At 44.1% G+C, this 22,202-nt stretch overlaps 1 protein-coding gene across 4 annotated transcripts in view; it reads left to right on the top strand.

Annotated features, from left to right (window-relative positions):
- The window catches only part of GREP1 (glycine rich extracellular protein 1), a 51,973-nt gene that overhangs the window by 11,592 nt on the left and 18,179 nt on the right, over positions 1-22,202 (top strand). For 2 of the 4 annotated variants that reach the window (XM_073635306.1, XM_073635309.1), the window contains exons 4-19: positions 3,173-3,226; positions 4,290-4,337; positions 4,557-4,595; positions 4,714-4,761; positions 4,878-4,904; positions 5,533-5,574; positions 5,763-5,810; positions 6,425-6,451; positions 9,430-9,477; positions 9,715-9,756; positions 9,899-9,940; positions 12,095-12,142; positions 13,921-13,968; positions 15,411-15,437; positions 19,869-19,931; positions 20,588-20,614. In XM_073635306.1, the coding sequence (XP_073491407.1) occupies positions 3,173-3,226; positions 4,290-4,337; positions 4,557-4,595; positions 4,714-4,761; positions 4,878-4,904; positions 5,533-5,574; positions 5,763-5,810; positions 6,425-6,451; positions 9,430-9,477; positions 9,715-9,756; positions 9,899-9,940; positions 12,095-12,142; positions 13,921-13,968; positions 15,411-15,437; positions 19,869-19,931; positions 20,588-20,614 (678 nt within the window). The remainder of the gene's footprint in view (positions 1-3,172; positions 3,227-4,289; positions 4,338-4,556; positions 4,596-4,713; positions 4,762-4,877; positions 4,905-5,532; positions 5,575-5,762; positions 5,811-6,424; positions 6,452-9,429; positions 9,478-9,714; positions 9,757-9,898; positions 9,941-12,094; positions 12,143-13,920; positions 13,969-15,410; positions 15,438-19,868; positions 19,932-20,587; positions 20,615-22,202) is intronic. The other 2 variants (XM_073635307.1, XM_073635308.1) reach the window with 2 other exon arrangements.

Below are 22,202 nucleotides of genomic sequence, written 5' to 3' on the forward strand. Positions count from 1 at the left end.
ACCTGTGTATACACCGACTACAACCGTCTATATCTACAGTCTGACCTGTGTATACACCGACTACAACCGTCTATATCTACAGTCTGACCCGTGTATACACCGACTACAACCGTCTATATCTACAGTCAGACCCGTGTATACACCGACTACAGCCGTCTATATCTACAGTGTGATCTGTGTATACACCGACTACAACCATCTATATCTACAGTCTGACCCGTGTATACACCGACTACAACCGTCTATATCTACAGTCAGACCCGTGTATACACCGACTACAGCCGTCTATATCTACAGTGTGATCTGTGTATACACCGACTACAACCGTCTATATCTACAGTCTGACCTGTGTATACACCGGCTACAACCGTCTATATCTACAATCTGACCTGTGTATACACCAACTACAACCATTTATATCTACAGTCTGACCTGTGTATACACCGACTACAACCGTCTATAGCTACAGTCTTACCTGTGTATACACCGACTACAACCGTCCATATCTACAGTCTGACCTGTGCATACAACTACAACCATCTACATATACAGTCTGTCCTGTGTATATACCGACTACAACCATCTATATCTACAGTCTGACCTGTGTATACACCGACTACGACCGTCTATATCTACAGTCTGACCTGTGTATACACCGACTACAACCGTCTATATCTACAGGCTGACCTGTGTATACACCGACTACAACCGTCTATATCTACAGTCTGACCTGTGTATACACCAACTACAACCGTCTATATCTACAGGCTGACCTGTGTATACACCGATTACAACCGTCTATATCTACAGTCTGAGTTGTTTATACACCGACTATAAATGTCTATATCTACAGTCTGACCTGTGTATACACTGACTACAACCGTCTATATCTACAGTCTGACCTGTGTATACACCGACTACAACCATCTATATCTACAGTCTGACCTGTGTATACACCGACTACAACCATCTATATCTACAGTCTGACCTGTGTATACACCGACTACAACTATCCATATCTACAGTCTGACCTGTGTATACACCGACTACAACCGTCTATATCTACAGTCTGACCAGTGTATACACCGACTACAACTATCCATATCTACAGTCTGACCTGTGTATACACCGACTACAACCGTCTATATCTACAGTCTGACCTGTGTATACACCGACTACAACCGTCTTTATCTACAGTCTGACCTGTGTATACACCGACTACAGCCGTCTATATCTACAGTCTGACCTGTGTATACACCGACTACAACCATCTATATCTACAGTCTGACCTGTGTATACACCGACTACAACTATCCATATCTACAGTCTGACCTGTGTATACACCGACTACAACCGTCTATATCTACAGTCTGACCTGTGTATGCACCGACTACAACCATCTATATCTACAGTCTGACCTGTGTATACACCAACTACAACCGTCTATATCTACAGTCTGACCTGTGTATACACCAACTACAACCATCTATATCTACAGTCTGACCTGTGTATACACCGACTACAACCGTCTATATCTACAGTCTGACCTGTGTATACACCGACTATAAATGTCTATATCTACAGTCTGACCTGTGTATACACCGACTACAACTGTCTATATCTACAGTCTGACCTGTGTATACACCGACTACAACCGTCCATATCTACAGTCAGACCTGTGTATACACCGACTACAACCGTCCATATCTACAGTCTGACCTATGTATACACCGACTACAACCATCTATATCTACAGTCTGACCTTTGTATACACCGACTACAACCATTTATATATACAGTCTGACCTGTGTATACACCGACTACAACCGTCCATATCTACAGTCTGACCTGTGTATACACCGACTACAACCGTCTATATCTACAGTCTGACCTGTGTATACACCGACTACAACTATCCATATCTACAGTCTGACCTGTGTATACACCGACTACAACCGTCTATATCTACAGTCTGACCTGTGTATACACCAACTACAACCATCTATATCTACAGTCTGACCTGTGTATACACTGACTACAACTGTCCATATCTACAGTCTGACCTATGTATACACTGACTACAACCGTCCATATCTACAGTCTGACCTGTGTATACACCAACTACAACCGTCCATATCTACAGTCTGACCTGCATATACACCGACTACAACTGTCCATATCTACAGTCTGACCTGTGTATACACCGACTACAACCGTCTATATCTACAGTCTGACCAGTGCATACACCGACTACAACCGTCTATATCTACAGTCTGACCAGTGTATACACCGACTACAACCGTCTATATCTACAGTCTGACCTGTGTATACACCGACTACAACCATCTATATCTACAGTCTGACCTGTGTATACACTGACTACAACCATCCATATCTACAGTCTGACCTGTGTATACACCGACTACAACCATCTATATCTACAGTCTGACCTGTGTATACACTGACTACAACTGTCCATATCTACAGTCTGACCTATGTATACACTGACTACAACCGTCCATATCTACAGTCTGACCTGTGTATACACCAACTACAACCGTCCATATCTACAGTCTGACCTGCATATACACCGACTACAACTGTCCATATCTACAGTCTGACCTGTGTATACACCGACTACAACCGTCTATATCTACAGTCTGACCAGTGCATACACCGACTACAACCGTCTATATCTACAGTCTGACCAGTGTATACACCGACTACAACCGTCTATATCTACAGTCTGACCTGTGTATACACCGACTACAACCATCTATATCTACAGTCTGACCTGTGTATACACTGACTACAACCATCCATATCTACAGTCTGACCTGTGTATACACTGACTACAGCCATTTATATCTACAGTCTGACCAGTGTATACACTGACTACAGCCATTTATATCTACAGTCTGACCTGTGTATACACTGACTACAACTGTCCATATCTACAGTCTGATCTGTGTATACATCGACTAAAACCATCTATATCTACAGTCTGATCTTTTTTATATACCAAGTACAGCCATCCCTTTGTACAGTCTGATCTGTGTGTACAATCTCTACAATTGTCTTTATCTGCAGTCTGAATATAACACTGTATATGTATTGACTAGAACCTTGTCTACACACAATATGACTATAACACTATATCCATATGTTTTAGGTGCAGGAAAATACCCTCAGAACCCATCTCAAGCTTATCAACAGGGTCCTTATGGTAAATTTCTGCCTTTTTGATTTAGTTGACTGGAATTAGTGTGAAGGTGTTCGGTGGTTGGAAAAAGGTTGGAGTTGTCTGGTGGTTGGAGGAATGTTTGGAGGTGTCCAGTGGTTGGAGGAAGGTTTGGAGGTGTCCAGTGGTTGGAGGAAGGTTTGTAGTGGTCTGGTGTTTGGAGAAAGGTTTGGCGTTGTCTAGTGCTTGGTAGAAGGTTTGGTGCTGTCTGGTGGTTGGAGGAGATTTGGTGCTGTCTGGTGGTTTGGGGAAGGTTTGTAGTTGTCTGGTGGCTGAAGGAAGGTTTGGAGTTGTGTGGTGGTTATGGGAAGCTTTGGAGGGAACAGGTGATCTCAAATAAGTTTAGAGGGATCATTATATACATAGATATGTTTGAGAGATCATGTGACTAGGGCTTTATCAGAAGGGTTCTGCTGACTTGGGATTGTCGGTGGAAGATTTGTTTTTCGGAGCTAGGTTGGGAGGGATTAGATCGCTGGGGTTAGACTGCAAGGAATCATGTGACTAGGGCTAGGTGACTAGGGGACTGTTAAATAGGGATAGGTTGGAAGTCTGGATGGGGTCAGTTGACTAGGGTGAGTTGATAACAAGGACTATGTAGTGAGGGGTCACGTGATTGGTGTAGGTTGGTGGGGGAGGTGGTGACTGTATCTAGTTTGAAAGAGGTTATGTGCTGGGGCTAGGTCAGAAGGGGTCAGGCAACTCGGGTATGTTGGAGGTGGATTTGTTAATGTAGCTAGTTTGAAAGGGGTCAAGTGACTGAGGCTAGGTTGGTGGGGAAGTTTGTGACCAGGGCTGATTTGGAAGTGGTCAGGTGACAGAAGTAGGCTAGTGGGGGATTTGGTAACTGTTTGGAAGAGGTAAGATGGCTAGGGTTAGGTTGAAACATGTAGGCTGATTGAGGTAGGTTGGTGTGGAGTTGGGGAGTGGGTCTAGGTTAGAAGGGGTTAGGTGACTGGGGTAGGAGTTAGTGACTGGGGCTTGATGCGAGCTATGGTTTGCGGGCATGCAAAATGCATTACAGGTACCAACACAATCTCTTCCTCAGGACTCAGAAATGGATATGGAGGACATGGTGTAAAGGCTGGGAAATTAGGTGAGTTATTTTGTTTTCCTCTCTATATTAGATCTGAGATGTTTTTCATCTTGTACCTCTCATCTTGATGGTAACTCTTGGATAGCATGTGTGGAACCTCTGTCTTGAAGAAGCTCAGTCATACAGAGTGTCAGTCACACAATGTTCTCCCATCTTTCCTTTATAACTCAATTGATCCACCCTGGTTCACCATCACCAACTGTCTTCTTCAATCACCAGGTCTGGGCCAGTATCCTCAGGCTGCTAAACAGAAGCCAGGTAACTAGAAGGTGTTAAACAATAATATAATAAAGTTGCTGCAAGGGAAGTTACCCTCATGGGCAGGTCATCTGTGATTTGGGAATATGGTGGAATAAATATTTATTATATATTGCAGGTTATGCAAACAGAGCTGGAAGTTTCCTGGGCAATGTTCTTGGACAAGGTGAGATCCAAGTGATGATGAATTACCAAAAATCATTACAGCTAAGATGTGGCACCTTTTCAGAATCTATGCTTTTAAATACAACTGACTTTTCATGTGTTTCGTTTCTTTTGTAGGCCAGGGAGCAAAATCACCCAAAGCTGGTATGGACTTTCTGTTCTCCCTTCTAGATTGTACAAAGTAATTTTTCTGCTGGTTTCCTGGTCCATCACAACTCCTTCCACCACTGTCCTGTCTTCTCCTTCCTGTTCATGCACACTCCTGTTATTCTGAACATCTCTTCGAAGATATTTCATTACTAGAAGACCTTCCACCACCATCAATCATATGCAGACATTTAGATATCAATGGATATCCACCCAATCAGTGGGTTATTCTGTATCCAGGCTTCAGGTGCCCTTTACGGATCCTCTGGAGAAGTTACATTGATCTGTAATAATGTTTCATACTAATATCTTTCCCGACAACATGGAGAATTTACTCTGGTGTTACCTTTGTCAATTGAAATACATTGTTTTCATGAGTTAAAGGACCCTTTTTTCCCTTAGGCCTGGTGTAAGTGCCCATTACAGTCCCCATTCTCTTTGTGCCACCATTGATCCATTGTTCAGACTACATATGATACACTACTGTTATTATAAAATGAGAGAGCTCCTAGGAGGGGGGAAATCGTGATGATCTGTATGAATGACCTTTCACCCCTATTTTCTTTTCTCTCTGAACATCATGTTTTTTTAATGTAACCTCTCCAACCATCTTCTATATCTCTAGGTTATGGTGCAGGAGGATATCCAAACATCGCAGCTCAAGGAGGTATAATTGTCAATGTTTTGTATACTTTGTATATGTATTATTCTGCATTCTATCTATCTATCTATCTATCTATCTATCTATCTATCTATCTATCTATCTATCTATCTATCTATCTATCTATCATCTATCTATCTATCACTTAGACCTTCTCTTCACTCTGGATGTATAATCTTTTGCATTCTCTGCAGGCTACGCGAATGGGGCTGCTGGATACCCGAGTAACATTGGTCAGCAAGGTATTAGTCTATCTAACGCTCACTCTCACTCTTAGCAGTGCACAGTCGGTTTTCCAACCACTAGATGGCACTTGTTCTGCTTTCAGATTTCATACAGGGTAATTCTGCACAGTTGCAACATATATGAAAGAAAAACTTTCAGCTTCTCCCCTTTATTCCAATATCTGGAGTAGAAACAGATGGTTCTCTTTTTAGACTATTGCCTTCATTTAGGCAGCATGTACATTGAAACTATGTTGGTGGCAGTGTAGTGGTTAGCACTTTCGCCTAGCAGTAAAAAGGTTCGCTGGTTCGAATTCCCACCCACGACACAACGCCTGCCTGGAGTTTGCATGTTCTCCCTGTGCCTGCGTGGGTTTACTCCGGTTTCCTCCCACACTCCAAAGACATGCTGGTAGGTTAATCGGATCCTGTCTAAATTGTCCCTAGTATGTGTATGTATGAATGTGAGTTAGGGACCTTAGATTGTAAGCTCCTTGCGGGTAGGGACTGATGTGAATGTACAATGTATATGTAAAGCGCTGCATAAAATTGACGGCGATATGTAAGTACCTGAAATAATAATTTACTCAGCTTGATAGACTTCATGATGGTAGACATTCCTTCTTTTTCAGGCTATGGAGGGAAACCATCCAAAGCAGGTATGTGTGCACCGATCACCCCGAATCCCCCCCCCTGGTGATATCAATGTCTACATATCTCCAAACAGCAGGGAACAGACATAAAAATGTGCATTAGTAATAAGGATCATCATCCACCAATTATCCCCACTGCCCACCTCCACCAATCATCCCCCCTGTCCCCCTCCAACCAATCATCCCCCCTTCCCACCATGTCAGGAAAGATATTAGATATTAGTCCACCTCCAACCAATCATCACCCCCCCCCCCTTGTCCACCAATCATCCCCCCTGCCCACTATCCACCAATCATCACCCCTGTCCACCTCCAACCAATCATCCCCCCTTCCCACCATGTCAGGAAAGATATTAGTCCACCTCCAACCAATCATCACCCCCCCCTTGTCCACCAATCATCCCCCCTGCCCACTATCCACCAATCATCACCCCTGTCCACCTCCAACCAATCATCCCCCCTTCCCACCATGTCAGGAAAGATATTAGTCCATCTCCAACCAATCATCACCCCCCCCTTGTCCACCAATCATCCCCCCTGCCCACTATCCACCAATCATCACCCCTGTCCACCTCCAACCAATCATCCCCCCTTCCCATCATGTCAGGAAAGATATTAGATATTAGTCCACCTCCAACCAATCATCACCCCCCCCTTGTCAACCAATCATCCCCCCTGCCCACTATCCACCAATCATCCCCCCTACCTACCAATCATCCTCCCTGCCCCCTATCCACCAATCATCCCCCCTGTCCACCATCCACTAATTATCCCCCCTGCCCACCATCAACTAATTATCCCCCCCCTGCCCACCATCCACCAATCATCCCCCTGCCCACCATCCACCAATCATCCCCCCTTCCCACCATCCATAAATCATCCCCCCTGCCCACCAATCATCACCGCTGCCCACCATCCACCAATCACCACCCCTGCCCACTATCCACCAATCATCACCCCTGCCAACCATCAGCCAATCACCCGCACTGCCAACCATCCACCAATCATCCCCCTGCCCACCATCCATCCATCATCCCCCTGCCCACCATCCACCAATCATCACCCTTGCCAACCATCAACCACTCATCCCCACTGCCAACGATCAACTAATCATCACCTCTGACAACCATTCACCAATCATCACCCCAGCCTGCCATCCACCAATCATCACCCCAGCCTGCCTCCCACCAATCATTCCCCTTGCCCACCGTCCAATTATTTCCCTTGTCCACCTTCCAACAATCATCCCCACTGCCAACCATCCACCAATTATCCCCACTGCCAACCATCAACTAATCATCACCTCTGACAACCATTCACCAATCATCACCCCAGCCTGCCATCCACCAATCATCACCCTTGCCAACCATCAACCAATCATCCCCACTGCCAACCATCAACTAATCATCACCTCTGACAACCATTCACCAATCATCACCCCAGCCTGCCATCCACCAATCATCACCCTTGCCAACCATCAACCAATCATCCCTACTGCCAACCATCAACTAATCATCCCCCCTGCCCACCATCCACCAATCATCACCCCTGCCCACCATCCACCAAACATCCCCCCTTCCCACCATCCACTAATCACCCCCCCCTGCCTACCATCCACCAATCATCCCCTTGCCCACCATCCATTAATCATCCCCCCTGCCCACCATCCACTAATCACCCCCCCCTGCCCACCATCCACCAATCATCACCCCTGCCCACCATCCACTAATCACCCCCCCCGCCTACCATCCACCAATCATCCCCTTGCCCACCATCCATTAATCATCCCCCCTGCCCACCATCCACCAATCATCACCCCTGCCCACCATCCACTAATCATCCCCCCTGCCCACCATCCACCAATAATCACCCCTGCCCCCCATCCACTAATCACCCCCCCTGCCCACCATCTACCAATCATCCCCTGGCCCACCATCCACTAATCATCAACCCTGCCCACCATCCACTAATCATCCCCCCTGCCCACCATCCACTAATCATCCCCCCTGCCCACCATCCACTAATCATCCCCCTGCCCACCATCCACCAATCATCACCCTTGCCAACCATCAACCAATCATCCCCACTGCCAACCATCAATTAATCATCACCCCTGACAACCATTCACCAATCATCACCCCAGCCTGCCATCCACCAATCATCACCCTTGCCCACCATCCAATTATTCCCCTTGTCCACCATCCACCAATCATCCCCACTGCCAACCATCCACCAATCATCCCCACTGCCAACCATCCACTAATCTTTATGTCTGCCTTGACTCAGCTTGGATCTGATTGGTGGCTTTCCAGTTTGGAGACTTTCTGTTGGATTTTAGTGATGGTTGGTTGTTTGCTGTAGCATTGTTCCTTCCAGAGTGGTTTCGGAAAACCCCCCAAAGGGGTATAGCAGGCGCACATCTCCAAATGCCCAAATGTCTGCTCACTGGGATCCTTGGTGTATGGTGGGTTGAGAAATTGGGCAGCCAGTCACTTGATTTTGTAATTCTTTTGCTCATAACCCCTGACATAGAGGACTAGAAAAGCAGGGTACCCCAAGAGGCGCAGCCCTACTTCTCACACCCACCATCTAATCTGGGTGAATCTCTAAACCCCAAATTCTTGTGTAGTGTGTGTTTGATATTTCGCTGGGTGGATGATGAAGGCCTCTGGCTTTGTAGGAGAAGTCACCTGCAGTGACATACTCTTACCCAAACCCAGAGGAGGGAAAAAAACTCTGTAAGGTTCCCCCAAACTTTTATCACCTTCCCTCAACTCACAGGCTGAACAAACTCCTCAGCAATTGGCTGGGGAGGATAAATATTCATAACTCAGTTATTAGCTGGTAGAAGGAGTCAATGAGCTGAGTTGAGCAGAATTGATTGGAATATCTGGGAAATGAGGAACAATTGGTTTGCTAGGAGTAAAAGACATGTCTTGGCTTGTAGAAAACGTCTTCTAATGTGTATGTTCTCTTTACTGTAGGATATGGAGCTGGGACCTACCCACAGTATGCAGCCCAAGCCCAAGGTGGTACTGTCATTTCTGAGCCATTTCTCTCATCTCTCTCCTACTGTATTGAGTCTGTTGGTCTGTGATTGTCCCTGGTCTTTAATATCCAATTCCATTTTTGGTTTTTATTGTGTGAGCAGTAACACTGTATACAGTAACAGTCCATTAATGCCATCTATTAATGCCCCCTGGTCTTGTCTTCTCTGTTCTTTGGGGTCTCCTCATTTTTCTCATCTTTTGTGTCTTCTGCCCACATAGGTTATGGAGCCTCTAATTACCCCCAGTATGGCGAGCAGACAGGTAAAGTAATCCTTCATATTATCCAGAATAATGTTCAATGAAATGACTTCTCCTGGAAATTGGACAGATCTAGAGGAGAAAATATTTTCTGTCCAAGGTGTCTGCTTATGTTTTGTTTGGTTTGCTTCTGTGTCTTTTCCAGGTTATGGAGCTGGAAGTTACCCACAATATGGAGCTCAGGCTGGTAATGACATCTGTCCCCCTTCTTACTGGTATTTCTTGATGTGTCCATCCTTCTTGCTATGTCCTTCATCCTCCTTGCCATGTCCTTCAATCCTCTCACTATGTCCTTAATCCTTCTTGCAATGTCCTTCATCCTTCTCGCAATGTCCTTCATCCTCCTCAATGTGTCCTCCATCCTCCTCGCCATGCCTTTCATCCTCCTTACTGTGTCCTTCATCCTCCTCGCTGTATCCTCCAGCCTCCTCATTGTTTCTTCCATCCTCCTCACTGTGTCCTCCAACCTCCTCACTGTGTCCTCCATCCTCCTCACTGTGTCCTCCATCCTATTTGCTGTGACCTTCATCCATCTCACTATGTCCATCATCCTGCTCACTGTGTTCTTCATCCACCTCATTGTGTCCATCCTCCTCATTGTGCCCTTCATCCTCCTTACTGTGTCCTTCATCCTCCTCGCTGTGTCATTCATCCTCCTCATGGTGTCCTTCATCCTCCTCACTGTATCCTCCAGCCTCCTCATTGTTTCTTCCATCCTCCTCACTGTGTCCTCCAACCTCCTCACTGTGTCCTCCATCCTCCTCACTGTGTCCTCCATCCTATTTGCTGTGACCTTCATCCAATTCACTATGTCCATCATCCTGCTCACTGTGTTCTTCATCCACCTCATTGTGTCCATCCTTCTCATTGTGTCCTACATCCTCCTCTTTGTGTCCACATCCTCACTGTGTCCTCCATCCTCCTCACTGTGTCCTCCAACCTCCTCACCGTGTCCTCCATCCTCCTCGACATGTTCTTCATCCTACTCACTTTGTCCTTCATGCTCCCCATTGTGTCCTTTATCCTCCTCGTTGTGTCCTCCAAAAACCTCACCTCCTCATTGTGTCCTCCATTCTATTTGCTGTGACCTTGATCCATCTCACTATGTCCATCATCGTGCTCACTGTATCCTTCATCCTCCTCATTGTGTCCTTCATCCTCCACACTTGGTCCTTCATTCTCCTCGCCATGTTCTTCATCCTCCTCGCTGTGTCCTACATACTTCTTCTCTGTCCTCCAACCTCCTCACTGTGTCCTCCAACCTCCTCGACATATCCTTCATCCTACTCACTGTGTCCTTCATCCTCCCCACTGTGTCCCCCATCCTCCTCGCAATGTGCTTCATCCTGCTTGCCATGTGCTTTATCCGCCTTGCTGTGTCCTCCATACTTCCTCTCTGTCCTTTATCCTCCTTGCTGTGTCGTTCATCCTCCTCACTATGTCTTTCATCCTTTTTGCTGTGTCCTTCATCCTCCTCATTTGTCCTTCCTATTTGCTGTGACCTTCATCCATCTCACTATGTCCATCATCCTGCTCACTGTATCCTACATTCTCCTCATTGTGTCCTTCATCCTCCTCACTGTGTCCTTCATCCTCCTCATTGTGTCCTGCAACCTCTTCGCTGTGTCCTCCAACCTCCTCGACATATCTTCATCCTACTCACTGTGTCCTTCATCCTCCCCACTGTGTCCTCCATCCTCCTCACAATGTGCTTCATCCTCCTTACCATGTGCTTTATCCTCCTTGCTGTGTCTCCATACTTCTTTTCTGTCCTTTATCCTCCTTGCTGTGTCTTTCATCCTCCTTGCTGTGTCTTTCATCCTTTTTGTTGTGTCCTTCATTCTTTTTGCTGTGTCCTTCATCCTCCTCATTGTGTCCTCCTTCCTATTTGCTGTGACCTTTATCCATCTCACTATGTCTTCCATCCTTTTTGCTGTGTCCATCATCCTGCTCACTGTATCCTTCATTCTCCTCATTGTGTCCTTCATCCTCCTCACTGTGTCCTTCATCCGCCTCATTGTGTCCTCCATCCTCCTCGGCATGTCCTTCACCCTACTCACTGTGTCCTTCATCCCTTTGCTGTGTTGTTCATCCTCCTCACTATGTCTTTCATCCTTTTTGCTGTGTCCTTCATCCTCCTTATTGTGTCCTCCTTCCTATTTGCTGTGACCTTTATCCATCTCACTATGTCCATCATCCTGCTCACTGTATCCTTCATCCTCCTCCCTGTCTCCTTCGATCTTCTCATTATGTTCTCCACCCTCTTTGCTCTGCTTCCTTCCTCTCTGCCTTTGGTCATGGCTGGAAATATTCAGGATCCTTTTTCCCCTCTTTTCTGCAGGGTACGGGACGAATGGTGGTCTGTATCCCAGTAATTTGCAGCAGCCAGGTAATAAAAATGTAATAATAGCATTTGCCAATATCTACTGAGCTCCGTAATATGATTCACCATCTGGGAGAATGTTTCCTCTACATGACATAAGATCCCTGAGAACTGTCATATTTGGGTTCTTCTGGAAGGTGTGGAGGACTCTCATTTTTCGTTCTCCGGGAGTCTTGGAGGACCGTTGTATTTGAGGTCTTCTGGGAGGTTTGGTAGACTTTTCTGGTCAGTATTTCCTAGGAAGTTTGAAGGGCTCACATATTTAGATTTCAAGGGCGCCTTTGAGGATTCTCATATTTGGGGGTCTTCTCAGAGGCTTGGAGGCTCTCATATATGAGTCTCCTTAGAGGATTTGAGGATTCTCATATATGTGTCTCCTTGAAGGTTTGGAGGATTCTCTTATTAGGTCTCCTGAGAGGTTTGGAGGATTTAGATATATGAATCTCCTTGGAGGTTTGGAGGACTATCATAGTTGGTTTTTCCTGGGTGGTTTGTAGGATTCTCATAGTGGGGAGTTTTCTCAGAGCTTTGGAGGATTCTCATATATGTGTCCCCTTGGAGGTTTGGAGGATTCTCATATATGTGTCTCCCTGGAGGTCTGGATGATTCTAATATATGGGTCTCATTGGATCTTTGAATAATTCTCATATTTGGGTCTCCTTAGAGGTTTGGAGGATTCTCATATATGTATCTCCTTTGAGGTTTGAAGGGTTCTAATTAATGGGTCTCCATTAGACATGTCACGATCGAAAAATTAGGGTTTTTTTTAGTTTTATTTGTTTTTTTTGTTTTTCGGATCATTCGTTATGATCTAAATGAATTATTTTAAATAAATTCGTAAATTCAGAAAAATTTGAATTTGGTACGTTCCACTCATGTAGATGCGGTATTCGTTATTTCGGAAATTCTGAAGAAATTCGAATTTGGTACATTCCATTCATATAGATGTGGTATTCGTTATTTTGAAAATTCGTAAATTCGGATAAATTCATATTCGTTACATTCACTAACAGGCAGACAAATTTGAAAAGAAATTCTAATACCTATAATTTATTAGTTTATAACTATTATTATAGTTTTTATTCATTATTATTTTTAATAATAATAATAATAACAAAAAACTATAATAATGGTTAATAATTGGTTACGTTCACTAACAGCCAAATTTGAAAGGAAATTACGATACCTATAATTGAATAGTTTATAACTATTATTATAGTTTTTATTATTATTATAATTAACAATAAAAAAACTATAATAATGGTTAATAAACTTAATTATAATAGAAATTATCTGAATTTTTTTTGTTCTTTAGAATTTTCGAATTGTAAAAATTACGCTCTTATTTTTGGATTTTCGTTCTTTCAAATTTTTGGATTTTCGTTCTTATTTTCGGTGTGTGTCCTTCATCCTCCCCACTGTGTCCTCCATCCTCCTCGCAATGTGCTTCATCCTCCTTGCCATGTGCTTTATCCTCCTTGCTGTGTCCTCCATACTTCTTCTCTGTCCTTTATCCTCCTTGCTGTATCGTTCATCCTCCTCACTCTGTCTTTCATTCTTTTTGCTGTGTCCTTCATCCTCCTTATTGTGTCCTCCTTCCTATTTGCTGTGACCTTTATCCATCTCACTATGTCCATCATCCTGCTCACTGTATCCTTCATCCTCCTCCCTGTCTCCTTCGATCTTCTCATTATGTTCTCCACCCTCCTTGCTCTGCTTTCTTCCTCTCTGCCTTTGGTCATGGCTGGAAATATTCAGGATCCTTTTTCCCCTCTTTTCTGCAGGTTACGGGACTAATGGTGGTCTGTATCCCAGTAATTTGCAGCAGCCAGGTAATAAAAATGTAATAATAGCATTTGCCAATATTTACTGAGCTCCGTAATATGATAAACCATCTGGGAGAATGTTTCCTCTACATGACACAAGATCCCTGAGAACTATCATATTTGGGTTCTTCTGGAAGGTGTGGAGGACTCTCACTTTTTGTTCTCCGGGAGTCTTGGAAGACTGTTGTATTTGAGGTCTTCTGGGAGGTTTGGTAGACTTTTGTGGTCAGTATTTCCTGGGAAGTTTGAAGGGCTCACATATTCAGATTTCAAGGGCGCCTTTGAGGCCTCTCATATTTGGGGTTTTGGGGTTACTCTCCTTGGAGGTATGGAGGACTATCATAGTTGGGGTTTCCTGGGTGGTTTGTAGGATTCTCATAGTTGGGAGTTTTCTTTGGAGGATTCTCATATATGTGTCTCCTTGGAGGATTCTCATATATGTATCTTCTTTGAGGTTTGAAGGATTCTAATATATGGGTCTCCATTAGACATGTGCACGGTCGAAAAATTAGGGTTTTTTTTAGTTTTATTCATTTTTTTGTTTTTGCAGATCATTCGTTATGATCGAAATTAATTATTTTAAATAAATTCGTAAATTCAGAAAAATTTGAATTTGGTACATTCCATTCATATAGATGCCGTATTCGCTATTTCAGAAATTCGGAGGAAATTCTAATTCAGTACGTTTTATTCGTATAGATGTGGTATTCGTTATTTTGTAAATTCGGATAAATTCGTATTCGTTACATTGACTAACAGGCAGACAAATTTGAAAAGAAATTCCAATACCTATAATTTATTAGTTTATAACTATTATTATAGTTTTTATTTATTTATTATAATTATTATTAATAATAATAAAAAAATGTAATAATGGTTAATTAATTATAATAGAAATTATCTTACCTTTTTTTTTGTTCTTTTAGATTTTCGAATTTTAAAAATTTCGCTCTTATATTTGGATTTTCGTTCTTACAAATTTTCGGATTTTCGTTCTTATTTTCCGATTTTCGTTCTTTCGAATTTTTGATCTTCGAATTTTCAAACTTCGGATTTTCGTTCTTTCGAATTTTCCTTCTTTCGAATTTTCGTTATTTCGAATTTTCACATTTTCGCATTTTCGCTCTTTCGAATTTTTGTTCTTTCGATTTATTTCTCTTTTCGAAAATTCGTTTTCAGAAAAATTTGTTCAACAGTTTGCAGAATTTTTGACGAAAAACAAATTCAGAACGAAACGAATTGCACATGTTTAGTCTCCATGGAGGTTTGGAGGATGTGTCACCTTAGAGGTTTGGAGGATTCTAATATATGTGTCTCCTTGGAGGTTTGGAGGACTCTCATATTTGTGGTTTCCTGGGTGGTTTGTAGGATTCTCATATTTGGAGTACCCAGGAAGGTTTGTCTTAGTAGCTCATCACTTATCTTCTGTTACTTCCTCTCTATTTCAGGTTATGGTGGAAAGCCCTCAAAGGCTGGTAGGTCTCTTATGTTTAAACCGTTTCTAAAGCTTTATGAGGGGTTTCTGTTGAGAACTTCTCAGCAGAATCCCATTGGGGTTTCATTCTTCCTGGGTGTACCCTCTCCTCCCTTCTGTAACTGCCCCTCTTTAACATCTCAAGGAGGTAAAACCTCTGCTGCTTCTTTCATTATCATTGTGAAGGTTCAGCCCTATAGTCCCCATCCCATGGGTTACATAGTTACATAGTCAGTCAGGTTGAATAAAGACACAAGTCCATCTAGTTCAACCAAAAAAAAAAAAAAAAAAGAAAACATACAATCTCATATACACAATCCTTCACCCACAGTTGATCCAGAGGAAGGCGAAAAACCCCAGCAGAGCATGATCCAATTTGCTACAGCAGGGGAAATAAATCCTTCCAGATCCCCCAAGAAGCAATCGGATTTTCCCTGGATCAACTTTACCTATAAATGTCAGTACCCAGTTATATTATGTACATTTAGGAAAGAATCCAGGACTTTATTATAGAAATCTACTGAGCTGACCAGAACCACCTCTGGAGGGAGAATATTCCATATTTTCACAGCTCCTACTGTGAAGAAACCTTTCCGTCTTTGGAGAAGAAATCTTTTTTCCTCTAGACGTAAAGAGAGCCCCCTTGTCCTCTGTGATGACCGTAAAGTGAATAACTCAACACCAAGTTCACTATATGGACCACTTATGTATTTGTACATGGAGATCATATCCCCCCTTATGGGCTGCAACAATGGCCGATTTTCGTGTGGCAATCAAATTTGAGGAATCGGACATGTTGGAAATTTTTAGAAAAACGAACGATTTTCTAATCAATGATGGGAGAATCGTGCGAGAAATGTAATAAGAAAAGAAAATTTACGGAGAGAAAAGAAGATTCCCGGCCAAGAAAATTCTTTTCTGTAGCAACATGCAGTGAAATTGAAGGCTTGGTCGGCCGAATTTCGAAAATCAATGGTGGCATCATCGGATCACAAAAAAAAAACGAACTTTCTGATTTTGAAAGAAAATTTGTTCGAAATTCGACCGTGTATGGCCTGCTTTAACCTCCTCTTCTCAAGAGAGAATACATTCAGTTCATCCAATCTTTCCTCATAGCTGAACTCCCCCATGCCTCTTATCAGTTTGGTTGCCCTTCTCTACACTTTCTCCAGTTCCCCGATATCCTTTTTGTGAACTGGAGCCCAAAACTGAACTGCATATTCAAGATGAGGTCTGCCTAATGATTTGTACAGATGATCTCTCTCTCTCTCTGGAGTCCATACCTCTCTTATACAAGAAAGGACTTTGCTCACTTTGGAAACGGCAGCTTGGCATTGCATGCTAACCTACCAGGTCCTTCTCCACCATTGATTTCCCCAGGTCCTTCTCCACCATTGATTCCCCCAGATCCTTCTCCACCATTGATTCCCCCAGATCCTTCTCCACCATTGATTCCCCCAGATCTTTCTCCACTATGGATTCCCGCAGTTGTACTCTATGTATGATGCATATTCTTAGCCCCCAAGTGCAGAACTTTACATTTATCAACATTAAACTTCATCTGTCACATAGTCGCCCAATTAGACAGAGCATTGAGGTCAGCTTGTAAGTTGGAGACATCCTGTAAGGACGTTATTTCACTGCATAGCTTGGTGTCATCTGCAAAGACAGAAATGGTACTTTTAATCCAATATCATTTATAAAGATATTAAAAAGTAAGGGTCCCAACACTGAACCTTGGGGTACACCACTGATAACCTTAGACCATTCAGAGTAAGAATCATTAACCATGACTCTCTGAATTCTGTCTTTTAGACAGTTTTCTATCCATTTACAAACTGATATTTCCAAGCCTGTAGACTTTACCTTACACATGAGCCGCGTGTGGGGAACTGTGTCAAGCGCTTTTGCAAAATCCAAGTATACCACGTCCACAGCCACCCCTCTGTCCAAGTATACCACATCCACAGCCACCCCTCTGTCCAAGTATGTCATGTCCACAGCCACCCCTCTGTCCAAGTATACCACGTCCACAGCCACCCCTCTGTCCAAGTATACCACGTCCACAGCCACCCCTCTGTCCAAGTATACCACCTCCACAGCCAACCCTCTGTCCAAGTATACCAAGTCTACCGCCACCCCTCTGTCCAAGTATACCACATCCACAGCCACCCCTCTGTCCAAGTATGTCACATCCACCACCACCCCTCTGTCCAAGTATACCACGTCCACAGCCACCCCTCTGTCCAAGTATACCACGTCCACAGCCACCCCTCTGTCCAAGTATACCACCTCCACAGCCAACCCTCTGTCCAAGTATACCAAGTCTACCGCCACCCCTCTGTCCAAGTATACCACATCCACAGCCACCCCTCTGTCCAAGTATGTCACATCCACCACCACCCCTCTGTCCAAGTATACCACGTCCACAGCCACCCCTCTGTCCAAGTATACCACGTCCACAGCCACCCCTCTGTCCAAGTATACCACGTCCACAGCCACCCCTCTGTCCAAGTATACCACGTCCACAGCCACCTCTCTGTCCAAGTATACCACGTCCACAGCCACCCCTCTGTCCAAGTATGTCACATCCACCACCACCCCTCTGTCCAAGTATACCACGTCCACAGCCACCCCTCTGTCCAAGTATGTCACATCCACCACCACCCCTCTGTCCAAGTATACCACGTCCACAGCCACCCCTCTGTCCAAGTATACCACCTTCACAGCCAACCCTCTGTCCAAGTATACCAAGTCTACCGCCACCCCTCTGTCCAAGTATACCACATCCACAGCCACCCCTCTGTCCAAGTATGTCACGTCCACCACCACCCCTCTGTCCAAGTATACCACGTCCACCACCACCCCTCTGTCCAAGGTTTTACCTCGTTATAAAAAGAAATCGGGTTTGTCTGACAACTTCTGTCTTTCATGAACCCATGCTGTCTGTTGCCTAAAATGTTTTTTTCCAGCAAGAACTCGTCTATGTGATCTTTTATTAAACGCTCCAGTATCTTCCCGACTATAGAAGTTTAACTAACAGGTCTATAGTTACTTGGAATAGACTTTGTTCCCTTTTTAAATATAGGCACCACATTGGCCCTACACCAATCCAGTGGTACCATTCCAGTCATTAATGAGTCCCTAAATATTAGAAACAATGCCTCTGAAATGACAGAGCTCAATTATTTTAGGATCCGTGGGTGGATGCCATCAGGTCCAGGTGCTTTATCCACCTTTATTCTGTCTAAATATTTCTGGACCAGATCACTTTTGAGCCATTGTGGATCATTCAGGGCTGTGTCACTACCACCCCCATTATGGACATGATCTCCCCCGTGCTGCTTTGTATACACAGAACTGAAGAAAGTATTTAATAAATTATCCTTCTCTTTGCCCCCAGTCACCCACTCTAGATTAGACACATTTTTGTAAAGGGCCTACATGCTCAGACCCGACCTTTTTAATATTAATATATTTGAAGATTTTTGGGGGTTTGTCCTTCTATCTTTTGTGGTCTGTCGTTCATTTTGAATTTTTGCGTCTTTATTTTGCTTTTTACATATTCTGTTATAGTCTTTGTAGCATTCAAACGATGATAGTGTTCCTTCGTTTTGATATTTTTTAAAAGCTCTTTTCTTATTATTTTATAGCCATTTTAACTTGTGCCGTAAGCCACATAGGTTTTATTTTTAGCATTTTAAACTCATTGCCCATGGGAATATGCAGTGAGTTCACATACATTCTTTATGAAGAATTCCCATTTCTGTTCTGTGTCCTTTGATGCCAATATTCCCTCCCAGTCTAAGTCGTGGAGAGCAGCCCTCATCCTTGGAAAATTTGCTCTCTTGAAGTGAAGTGTTTTTTATCTTACCTGTATATATGTGTTTGTTGCTTACGGCTAACATTAAATAAGAAGGCCAGTATGGTGGCCTGAGTTTATGGGAGGAGCCGGCGGGGTACTTAAGCAGACCATTCACCTGTGGTCCTTGACGATGCCGGTGCGTTGTACCCTCCTTCCCATTCCCCTTTTTCAGGGCGCTTCTCAGCACATTTCTCTCCACAATCATCCCATTACTTGTTTTGGGTATGCCCCCTTTTTTGGCATACCGGCCAGCAGACCAGGGCACACCTATGGTCTATGTTATGTTGTGGTGGAGTCTTGTGGCGTGTTTATGGGGTTCATATCTGTCCCGGTTGAAGGGCTTCGACCATACATAAAAATCATGTTATGGTCACTGCTACCCAGATGTTCTTTTATATGAATATTGGTAATAAGCTCTGCATGGGTTCTTGCTTGAATTCCATTTACCAAGTCTCTCCATCATTCGACTCATAAATATCCACCTTCCATTGTCCGATTTTCTTTTCTAGACTTTTCTGTCACTCCTGGATCTTCTTTAATAATTAAGTCTCTCATTTACCCCCATAGGGTACAGGAATGGATATGGAGGTTACCCTAATGCCTACCAGCAGCAGCAACAGCAGCAGCAAGGTACTGAGATGTATAACACACAGATAATGGTCCACCATAAAATGAACTCTTAACATTTATCTATCTTTACAAAGAAATCTTCAATTACAACTTTAATGTCTAAACCCTAAAGGTTTCATTATTGCTCCTAACATGAATCTAACCTACCCTACCCTCAAACAACCATCTGAACAAGTTCTCACCTCGAACAATCCATATAACACTTAGGTCCCCCGAGTGCCTAGCTGTGGTAAAGTCTGATAGAGATCGTACAGTTGGATTATGACCATCTTCAGGCCATCAGTTAGGTGTTCCTTGTGATCAGGAACCTCTTAGAAGCATCAGGGGGCATCATTGAGCATCTATGATATCTTGTTTAGAGCCAGACTGGAACATTTAGAAAGATGTGTAGGCCTGGACCTAAAGTGCCACAGCCTAAGGGGAAGGGGGGGTTTGGGGGGGGGGCAGAAGATCATCTTAGCATATCCCTGTAGATCAGTAAACTGGCCCTTTGATTAAAAAGTTTGGGGACCCCTGCTGTAGTTTCATCTCATGGAAAACATACAGTATGGTGTGTACTAAGCCTTCTCTGATGGCCACAGGGGGTCATCTGATAATATGCGTCTGTCCGGGGACACTTTAGGACAATGTGCTGATTGGATGTCTTTGTGTTTCAGGTATAGGAGGGAAACCATCCAAAGCAGGTATGTGGTGACCGTTTGTGTGACATGTGACCTTCACACCATCTACACGTGTCCTGTGTATAGAGATGGATTATGGCCACTCCCCCTGTATGAGATGAAGGTCCTGGTGGCCAAAGGTTGCTGCCTACAGACCCTGGAGCTTACTCTATGTAAATATATACATACAGTATCTCACAAAAGTAAGTACACCCCTCAGTGACATTTGTGTAAATCTTTTCTTCTATCTTTTCATGTGACAAGATAATGACACTTGTCTACAATGTAAAGTAGTGAGTGTACAGCTTGTATAACAGTGTAAATTTACTGTCCCCTCAAAATAACTCAACACACAGCCATTAATGTCTAAACCGGTGGCAACAAAAGTGAGTACACCCCTAAGTGAAAATGTCCACATTGGGCCCAATTAGCCATTTTCCCTCCCCGGTGCCATGTGACTCGTTAGTGTTACAAGGTCTCAGGTGTGAATGGGGAGCAGGTGTGTTAAATTTGGTGTTATCGCTCTCACTCTCTCATACTGGTCACTGGAAGCACAACATGGCACCTCATGGCAAAGAACTCTCTGAGGATCTTAAAATAAGAATTGTTGCTCTACATAAAGATGGCCTAGGCTAAAAGAAGATTGCCAAGACCCTGAAACTGAGCTGCAGCACGGTGGCCAAGACCATACAGCGGTATGACAGGACAGGTTCCCCTCAGAACAGGCCTCGCCATGGTCCACCAAAGAAGTTGAGGTCACGTGCTCAGCTTCATATCCAGAGGTTGTCTTTGGGAAATAGACGTATGAGTGCTGCCAGCATTGCTGCAGAGGTTGTAGGGGTGGGGGGTCAGCCTGTCAGTGCTCAGACCATACGCCGCACACTGCATCAAATTGGTCTGCATGGCTGTCATCCCAGAAGGAAGCCTCTTCTAAAGATGATGTACAAGAAAGCCCGCAAACAGTTTGCTGAAGACAAGCAGACTAAGGAGATGGATTACTGGAACCATGTCCTGTGGTCTGATGAGACCAAGATAAACGTATTTGGTTCAGATGGTGACAAGCGTGTGTGGGGGCAACCAGGTGAGGAGGACAAAGACAAGTGTGTCTTGTCTACAGTCAAGCATGGTGGTGGGAGTGTCATGGTCTGGGGCTGCATGAGTGCTGCCGGCACTGGGGGGGCTACAGATCATTGAGGGAACCATGAATGCCAACATGTACTGTGACATACTGAAGAGAGCATGATCCCCTCCCTTCAGAGACTGGACCGCAGGGCAGTATTCCAACATGATAACCACCCCAAACACACCTCCAAGACCACCACTGCCTTGCTAAAGAAGCTGAGGTGATGGACTGGCCAAGCATGTCTCCAGACCTAAACCCTATTGATCATCTGTGGGACATCCTCAAACGGAAGGTGGAGGAGCGCAAGGTCACTAACATCCACCAGCTCCATGATGTCATCATGGGGGAGGGGAAGAGGACTCCAGTGACAACACTGTGAAGCTCTGGTGACCTCCATGCCCAAGAGGGTTAAGGCAGTGCTGGAAAATAATGGTGGCCACACAAAATATTGACACTTTGGGCCCAATTTGGAGATTTTCACTTAGGGGT

The sequence above is a fragment of the Aquarana catesbeiana genome, linkage group LG06 (assembly GCF_042186555.1).
Source record: "Aquarana catesbeiana isolate 2022-GZ linkage group LG06, ASM4218655v1, whole genome shotgun sequence".
Taxonomy (NCBI): domain Eukaryota; kingdom Metazoa; phylum Chordata; class Amphibia; order Anura; family Ranidae; genus Aquarana; species Aquarana catesbeiana.